This window comes from Diaphorina citri, unplaced genomic scaffold (assembly GCF_000475195.1).
Source record: "Diaphorina citri unplaced genomic scaffold, Diaci psyllid genome assembly version 1.1 scaffold274, whole genome shotgun sequence".
In the NCBI taxonomy this organism is placed as follows: Eukaryota; Metazoa; Arthropoda; class Insecta; order Hemiptera; family Psyllidae; genus Diaphorina; species Diaphorina citri.
The window spans coordinates 84,669-93,591 of record NW_007377710.1 but is presented as its reverse complement, the minus strand read 5'-3'; the positions used below and the strand labels follow the sequence as shown (position 1 = coordinate 93,591).

Sequence of the window (8,923 nt, the reverse complement as noted above, 5' to 3'; positions counted from 1 at the left end):
TTTTTTTTTTTTTTTAGCCTAACTTTTTAAAATTTTCTCTTTACAGGGTTGCCACCTCAGTGGAAGTACTCTCCGTGTTTGGTCTAGCTCAGGGGGACAAGGTACCCCAGCTGATCACCAGTAAGAGAAGCAAGGACGACGGAGAAGGCACCCTATTGGATGTGCTGTTTGAGATTAATCCATCGTGTAGGACTTGTGATCAGAGAATTTACGTGAACGCTAAACCTCTCCAAGTGGTTTATGATGCGCGAACACTTATACATGTGAGTATAAGAGATATTTAGTAAGACCAACATAATAATAATAGACTCTTGAGTGGAAGGTAGCCACTAGGCGAGGTTAACGCCGGAGGCGTTTTCTACCACCTAACCCTTAGAGCTCCATTATTATGTGGTCAAAATCTCAAATAAATGAGGATATAATTCCATGCCTCGGCTGGGATCGAACCCACGCCCTCCTGTTTACCAGGCGAGCGTCTTGACCACTACGCTACCGAGGCAGGTACATATGTGAGGTTGAACGATTTTCGAGACAAAATTAACTGTGGGAATAAATGATATTATTTAAAACAAGTACAGCATACCGTCATTGTACATACCTTGAAAATAATAAATGAATAAATGCAGTTTCTTTATGGTATTTTTCCAAATATCTCAATAATCCTTACATTCAGTATTTACCTACCCCGCCGGGAATCGAACCCGGGTCTCCCGTGTGTAAGGTGAGCGCAGTAACCACTACACCACGGGAGCTGACAGTGTACCTGGAAAATATGGAGAGAATATCACACGATTTCCTATCAGCATTAAATACATGAGACCTTGTTTAGACTGCTGGAGTAAGGGACTTTTCAGTCCTATGCTGGTAGTGTAAATAAGGTATATTCTATTCTATTATATCCCGGTGGCATGTGAAGGGTGTGTTCTATTCTATTCTAAACTAACCTCTCCCCATACAGGTGACGAGTATATTCACCCCAGATCAAAGCGAGGCCGATGTGATGTATTAACTCCAGGAGACGGCCGCTACTAAGATGATGGAGTTCAAGGAAATGTCGGTGTGGAATTGACGTTCCTATTGAAAGGTGAGGAGGAAATTTCATACCTTGTCTGAGATTAAACCCATGCCCTCCTGCGTACCAGGCGAGCATTTTGACCTCTCACGACCTACTCGTCGTGAATTTGATCCGATTTTTATCCCCGCTAATGTCCTGTAAGCAATGTAATTTAAATGAGACTGTTTCCACTACACACGACACGATTTTTTTTCCGAACGACACAATATGTCCTTGTAGGCAATGCAATTTGAATGAGACTGTTTCCACTACACATGACAAGATTTTTTTTCGAACGACAAGTAGGAACAGGCTCTAAGCCAGATAAGAGAAGTATTTTGATTGCAAATATTTCAACGGGTTACGTGTTACTTTATGTTGTTCTCTTGATTACACAGCTCCTGTGTAAATGGAAAGTATTGTGTCTCTTCTCACCGATCTGACGAGGGACATACTACGGGATGAGCATGCTACGACACATACCGCACGAGTCTAATGTAGCCGTTATTCATTGCTACGAAATAAAAAAACCGATGGAGCAATTTTTTTTAAGGAATGGTCAAGATATAAGTTAATATCCTAGGATGTCCACAAACAGTGGAGTATTTATTCTTAAAAGAAGCTAAATAAATCTTCCTCTCCTTCACAGAATTCAACGTGTCTCTCGAGGCTCAAAAGAAGACCGCCATCACCAGTGGGGAAGCTACCGCAGATTCCGGTCTCGAATCTCTACTCGACTTCAGAATGGCGGATTTAGAGCTCCAGGTTACTCAGAAAACGTTCGATATGATTGCTTTTGTACGGCTAGGAGGTTTGGGATTGGTGCAACATTATAAGCGTGAGGAGATACAAGTTATATCTACCCCGCGCGAAGAGGCACTGTTCAGTATTGAGTATAATCAGGTGAGTTGAAAATATTTTGGAATGATCCTCTTGAGTTATTTTTTAATTATTATTATTTTATTTTTATTTTTTAATTAGTTTCATTGTATTTTTCCCATGAATAAAGTTATTGTAAAATTGGATTTATTCCCGTAAATAGATATGTCTGAAAAAATCACCTTGTTTCGGTTCCCTATATAAGTACATATAGGTGCTTCATGCTGCGGTGCAAAGTTTAAAATTTAGTTGCTTCGTTAGATTAAAAGCAACCTCTCTGCAAATTTCAGTAAATTTGAGCGAAATTTATTTTCTGGATATTTTGCCTATTTCCAAAAAATTTTTCCGCTGTGTAGCGCAAACGCTGTGCATTTTTCAAGCTTCGGCCCATAGACACTTTTGATCTACACCCTAAAAGCAACCCCTCTGCAAAATTTCAGCTCATTTGAGCGAAGTTTATTACTTTCTATTTTTTGCATATTTTTTGGATAACGGAACTATTTCCACAAACTTCAATCTTGTATAGCGCAAAAGCTGTGCATTTTTCGAGCTTCGGCCCATAGACACTTTTGATCTAAACCCTGAAAGGAATCTCTCTGCAAAATTTCTGCAAATTTGAGCGAAATTTATTTTTGCATATTTTCTGGATAGTGAGCCTATTTTTACAAACTTTACTCCTGTATAGTGCAAAAGCTGTGTATTTTTCGAGCTTCAGCCCATAGACACTTTTGATCTACTCACTAAAAGGAACATCTCTACAAAATTTCATTAAATTTGAGCAAAACTTATTTTTGCATAACTCTCAATCAGCCCTAACTAGGGTGATTGCTTTGGGCTGACATTTGGTTTTGGCTACAAATTTTACGAGTGGATGCCCTTCGCACTCATCATTTGCTATTTCCTAGCTAGGGAAGTTCTGCATAATAAATTGTTATATTATTTTGGTTCCAGGATATGTATGCTGCAGCCAGCAAGGTATCTCTGGACATCAGCATAGCGGCCCCTGTAATCGTCATTCCTGCGTCTTCTGTAAGCCGAGATGCCATCCTCATGGACTTTGGTAACCTGACTGTAAAGAACAAGTTTGAAACTTTGGACACCAAAAACGTTAAAGGTACGACAGTTTTTTTTTTTTTTTAGTGCTTATGAATGAAAACTACTTGTTCTGGCTGGGGGACGTTAAACAGGAAGTAGACCAGCTTAGTCTGGCTGGGGGACTTTAAACAGGAAGTATACTAGTCTGAATTTCCCTTGCTAAAGAAATAGCAAAGGTTGAGTGCGAAGGGAATCCACACGTAAAATTTGTAGCCACAACCAAATGTCAGCCCAAAACAATCACCCTAGTTAGGGCTGACTGAGAGGCTGACGAAAAACGCGGACACCATCTGTACACAGGAAAAGGCGAAGAAGAAGAAGAAGGATGAGAACTATTTTTTGTCTTAACAATACAATCTTCCTAAAAGTATACTAGTCTGAATTTCCCTTGCTAAAGAAATAGCAAAGGTTGAGTGCGAAGGGAATCCACACGTAAAATTTGTAGCCACAACCGAATGTCAGCCCAAAACAATCACCCTAGTTAGGGCTGATTGAGAGGCTGACGAAAAACGCCGACACCATCTGTACACGGAAAAAGGCGAAGAAGAAGAAGGATGAGAACTACTTTTTGTCTTAACAATACAATCTTCCTAGTTACCACGGCTGAAAGTCCAGGGAGAACTGCCCAAGATTAATATCAAAATGGCTGGTAAGTGAAGGGATGTTTCATTATTATTTGAACTCCTAAGTAGTGATGGGGGAGAAAAGGCGAGGTAGGCCGAAGAACAGGTGGAAAGATTGTGTGAATCAAGACCTGGGTGAAAAAAATGTATCAGGACATGAGGTACACGATAGGGCTGCCTGGAAGAGACTGACAAGAAAAGCCGGCCATATTCAAACAGGAAAAGGCTAGGAAGAAGAGGAGGAGGACGAGGAGGACCGTTTTTCGTCAGCCCTTCAATCAGCCTTCGGGTGATTGCTTTGGGCTGACATTTGGTTTTGACTACAAAAATTTTGCACACCCGGCCGTGCTCGACCACTGTTGCATTGAGCTCGTCAACATGACCCTGTCTCGTGTGCGTTACGCTGATGAGACTTTGTCTATCATCGAGGATATCGTTCTCATTAAACCCATCAACTTCTCACTCCTCATTATTCGAAATCTGTGCGCCAGTTGGTTCAAAGAGGTAATTCTATTTTGTACATTTATCTTTAGTTGCATATGTTTGTGTAACTAAAATTCTCTGTAAGGACATGGAAAGAGCCTAGATATTGTTTCAATTAACTCTTACATCTTCATTCTTCTCATGAAATTTCATTGTTGTCCCATTCTTTTGTTTGTTTGATATTGAAAATAAACGAAGTCCTATCTTATCTTATGTCATCTAGGTACCGGATTTGAACGTATCTGGATCGTTCAAGACAATCAACCTGAGTCTGAGTAAAGAGGACTATGCCACGCTGATGAGGATATCCACGGGGAATTTGGCGGAAGGCGCCCCCTCTCAGCCGAGGCCTGGACCGCCTGCCCTGCCCCAAGCACCGCCGGTAAGTTTAAAGCACCCCCTATGAGTGTAAAGTGCCGCCTGTAAGTCAAAAGCACCGCCGGTAAGTGTAAAGCACCGTCCACACTGTAGTCTGTAGTCGATCGATATCATGTGGACGAAGGCACGTCCACATTAACTTTTCTTTCGTAACAGATCGGAAAAACGATTACACATTTTTGGTAATTTAAAAATATTTTTTCACTAGTGGTTGACCCGTCCTTTGTACGGGACCACCACACACACAAAGGGAGTATTGAAGAAGAACCTCCTGATAGTAAATCGGCCTCTGGTCTAGAGGATAAACGCAAGACTTTCCGTAAGGTGGCCACGGCTACTAAACTACTCAGCGGTGTCAAGGCGGACGCTAAAGAGTCCAAGACTAGACTGGGTAAGAATAGAATTCAAGAATTAAACCAATCATAAATTATTTCCTTTGTTTGTTTGTTTTCATTGTATGTCTTTGATGTATTATTTTTTTGCATTATTTATTTGTAAAAATAACAATAATAAAAAACATAGACTCATGTGGTCTGTGTCGTAGCATGCCCATCCCGTAGTATGTCCCTCATCAAATGGGCGATAAGAGACACAAATATACAATACTTCCAATTTAGGTGCTTGGTCAACACGAGAACAGCAGAAAGTAACCCGTTAAATATTAATTTGCAATCGAAATTTTTTGTCGATTGTGAGATTCGAACCCTTCTGCATGGCAAGCAAGCGCGTTACCAGAAAGTAACCTGTTAGTGAGGTTTTTTTCCTATTGCTGTTTCATTGCCTTATAAACGAGCTCGTATTTTGCAGAAATGAACCAACTATGTATTGGCATATACAATACTTCCAATTTAGGTGCTTGGTCAACACGAGAACAGCAGAAAGTAACCCGTTAAATATTAATTTGCAATCGAAATTTTTGTCGATGGTGGGATTCGAACCCAGGACCTTCTGCATGGCAAGCAAGCGCGTTACCAGAAAGTAACCTGTTAGTGAGGTTTTTTTTATTGCTGTTTCATTGCCTTATAAACGAGCTCGTATTTTGCAGAAATGAACCAACTATGTATTGGCCTTGTGTGATTCGTTTTCAATTCCTTTCCATTTTGTTGCAGAGGAGAAGAAACGTGCTGAAGCAGCTAAAGAAATCACAGACCTTCGTATCAGCCTCAATATGGGAGACCTGAACTTTTCCCTTCACAGTGAGAGGTAACTTATTAAAATGAACTTTAGTAAGAAAACAATATATTAGCATACAAAAATTAAATGTTAGATGGAAGTGTGTATTTTTCATCTACAATAAATACCCGGCGCTAGTCCTGCTGGGGGACTTTAATCAGGAAGTATACCAGCCTTAATTTTCCCTGCTAAAGAAATAGCAAAGGTTGAGTGCGAAGGGTGTCAAAATCAAATGTCAGCCCAAAGCAATCACCCTAGTTAAGGCTGATTGAGAGGCTGACGAAAAACTCCGACCCCGTCTGTACACGGGAAAAGGTGAAGAAGAAGAAGAAGAAGAAGAAGAAATATGATGATGAGATAATTAATGGTACGACATTAAGGATAAATTCTCTATGCTCTCCACTCCACGCTGTATTTCCGTTTTTAGCCTTAGGCTGCATTTATACTGCTTGAGTAAAGGGGCTTTTCAATCTCCTTCTGGCAATATAAGTAGGGTATATCCTATTCCATACCAGCCTGATTAGCTCCTATTCCATACCAGCCTGGTTAGATTGGAAGGTAGGTTTTTTTTTTGTTTTTTTTTTTTTTTTTTTTTTTAGTTACCAACATAGGTATATGTATATTTATTTTTTATTCAGCTTCAACAACATTGATAGTAGGTAGTATATCAATGTCCTATAAGCTCAAGGCTTGTGTAGGACATTGATAGAAAAATTACAATGATATTACAATGATTCAACTCCTGATTGGGAATTAGTGTGTCTCTTGTCGACCTCCATTCTGATGAGTGATGACTATACTACATGGTGGACATGTTACGACGCAGACCATCTAATGTAGCAGTTGTTTCATTGATACAAAAAAAATGACGGCGAAACTCTTGTATTGAAATTAAAAGAAGAAGCCACTGAAGCCAGTCTAGTTAACTTGGAGGTGTAACGTCCCCGCGTTGTAAGCGCTAGCTCGTGGGCTCGATTCCCACCCGGGGAACTATCCTGAAAAGTACTACCTGTGCTTGAAAAGGAATAAAATTAGCACTGTGATGAGATTCTGTTATAGAAACAATGAACGTTATTATTATGAGGTCGTTATCGGAACGGCTGTCTTTCCGAAGTATCTCTTTTTTAGTGGGGTCTCATGGGTTCTTTTTTTAGTGAGTTCCACAGTTCTCTAAACCACTAGATTAACTTAGTCATTAAGCAACGCCGAGGAAGGCCAATAAATGGATGGGTGACTTAAACATTATATTGGGAATAAAGGGAGAACGGGCTCTAGTCTTGATTCATTACATGAAAGTAAAATCAAAAAATCAAATCAAGAATGATAATAAACTGAATATTAAACAAGTTAGGTAGGTACATAGGTACTGATTTTCTCTAATCACGATCGAATAAACTATGGGCTAAAAAATTCCCGGAGGGACGGGCCCAGCTTGTTATCATCCTTAGCTGACGGTAAGAATAAGTAATATTAAATGAAATACATAATTATCTTGCCTGGACCGCCTGCCCTGCCCCAAGCACCGCCGGTAAGTGTAAAGCACCCCCTATGAGTGTAAAGCGCCGCCTGTAAGTCAAAAGCACCGCCTGTAAGTGTAAAGAACCGTCCACACTGTAGTCTGTAGTCGATCGATATCATGTGGACGAAGGCGCGTCCACATTAACTTTTCTTTCGTAACATCGGAAAAACACTTACATATTCCCCATTTAAGTACTGGGTCAATACGAGAACACTAGAAAGTAACCCCTTGAAATATTTGCAAGCGAAATTACAAAATTATTATGAATTAAATATTTAGTTACAAAGTTATGTTCTTATTACTTTTTTTTTCAACTGTTTTACTAATTAATCAGGGTGTTCATTTACTCGAATTGTTAATTGTGTTCCCCATAATATGTCAAAATATATGAGACCTTGGTTAGACTGCGGGGTAAAGAAACTTTTCAGTCCTATCCCAGCAGGATGAACAAGGTATATTCTATTCTATTCTTATTAGATGTTCTAGTAACCAATGGATATTATTTTCCTCTAGGTGGACTCTTTATCAACTTCCCCTGACTCTCTCAAATCCGTGGAGGATGCTACCACATCTGCAAGCAAACCAGCCAGCTCTCCTACCATGTAAGTTCTATATCCATGTTTTTAGTCCGTCCTTCCTTTATTATTAATTATTACAATAGTAATAAAAAGCAGGGTGTCTACCAGACTGGAAAACCGGGAAAAGTCAGGGAATTTCATGGAGACTGGAAAAGTCAGGGAATTTCACGAAAAAGTGCCAAAAATCGAAAAAAGTCAGGGAATTTTTCAAAGCCTTAAAAAAGACAAAGAAAGATTTCAATTAAAAAAGTATGCAACCATGAAGGGGCAACATATAATCTCTCAAAAATTTCGCCTGCGGCGCTAAAATTTTGTCTCTTCATGAAAAAGTTTTGGGAATATTTCAAAGCCTATAAAACGAGAGAAAGACTTTGGTCAGTAAAAACTATGCAACCTTGAAAGAGCTACTTAAATTTTCTCGAAAAAAATTTCGCCTGCGGCGCTGTCATTTATTCTCTGACTCCAATAACTTTACTTTATTAAAGCTAGCAGCACGCTATTGGCCAGATGGTCACCCATCCGGGTACTAACCACGCGCAACCGTGCTCAACTTCAGTGATCCATGTGGAACTGGTGCTTTCAGGTTGTGGTTATGTGCCGGATTGAGCTGAGACAGTACTAGGTGGAAGAAGATATTGTTTCTACAGTTTGGCATGGGAGTGGTAAAAAACAAGGCAAGTTTACCAACCTTGCCTATCTCAACCCGGCACATAACCACAACCTCAAGGTGCTATCGCCGCTGGTTTTGGAAAAAAAAATGACTTGTCTTCTACTAACACAATAGTGATTATATGTTATTTCATCTTAACAACCGTGGTAAGATGCAGCGTTGGGAAATGTCTGTTACTCAAACTCCTCAAGGTTTATAACATGAACTAAAACCGTCATACACAGTAAAGTAATATGTATACGTACAAGCTCGCGTTTACATACTCGAATTACTAACTATGTAAAACACTAAAGACTTCCGATGTATAAAACGGAGACGTTTTAACAAGAAGCAGGCGGACATTTTAACCTGAAAAAAGTCTTGTGATGTAAACAGGGAAGTTTTAATAGCGCATAACGTTATACGTGACGATTTTATCCTTTCGCGATTATTCAACGGAAGTGTGTAGTAAAAAAAAAAAAAAAAAAAAAA

The 8,923-nt window shown here is 39.6% G+C and overlaps 2 protein-coding genes across 2 annotated transcripts in view; both read left to right on the top strand.

The window, feature by feature from the left end:
• The window catches only part of LOC103506922 (vacuolar protein sorting-associated protein 13-like), an 8,588-nt gene extending 5,184 nt beyond the window's left edge, over positions 1 to 3,404 (top strand). Inside the window, exons 5-7 of the mRNA XM_017443086.2 lie at positions 1,704 to 1,957; positions 2,885 to 3,047; positions 3,397 to 3,404. Of these exons, the coding sequence (XP_017298575.1) occupies positions 1,704 to 1,957; positions 2,885 to 3,047; positions 3,397 to 3,404 (425 nt within the window). The remainder of the gene's footprint in view (positions 1 to 1,703; positions 1,958 to 2,884; positions 3,048 to 3,396) is intronic.
• A 588-nt stretch (positions 3,405 to 3,992) lies between these two features.
• On the top strand, positions 3,993 to 7,810 carry LOC108252103 (vacuolar protein sorting-associated protein 13C-like). The gene is made up of 3 exons (XM_026821899.1): positions 3,993 to 4,155; positions 4,358 to 4,516; positions 7,718 to 7,810. Exons 1-3 carry the CDS (start codon positions 4,030 to 4,032, stop codon positions 7,808 to 7,810), a joined length of 378 nt encoding a protein of 125 aa, XP_026677700.1. The 5' UTR covers positions 3,993 to 4,029.
• The last annotated feature ends 1,113 nt before the right edge of the window (positions 7,811 to 8,923 follow it).

What these genes read in the sequence shown, in the direction of transcription:
- LOC108252103 (XM_026821899.1), top strand. Translation starts at nt 4,030, where the DNA reads ATGACCCTGTCTCGTGTGCGTTACGCTGATGAGACTTTGTCTATCATC. An exon ending in GCGCCAGTTGGTTCAAAGAG is followed by an intron (nt 4,156 to 4,357) that starts GTAATTCTATTT and finishes TATGTCATCTAG; the next exon opens with GTACCGGATTTGAACGTATC. An exon ending in CCCTGCCCCAAGCACCGCCG is followed by an intron (nt 4,517 to 7,717) that starts GTAAGTTTAAAG and finishes ATTTTCCTCTAG; the next exon opens with GTGGACTCTTTATCAACTTC.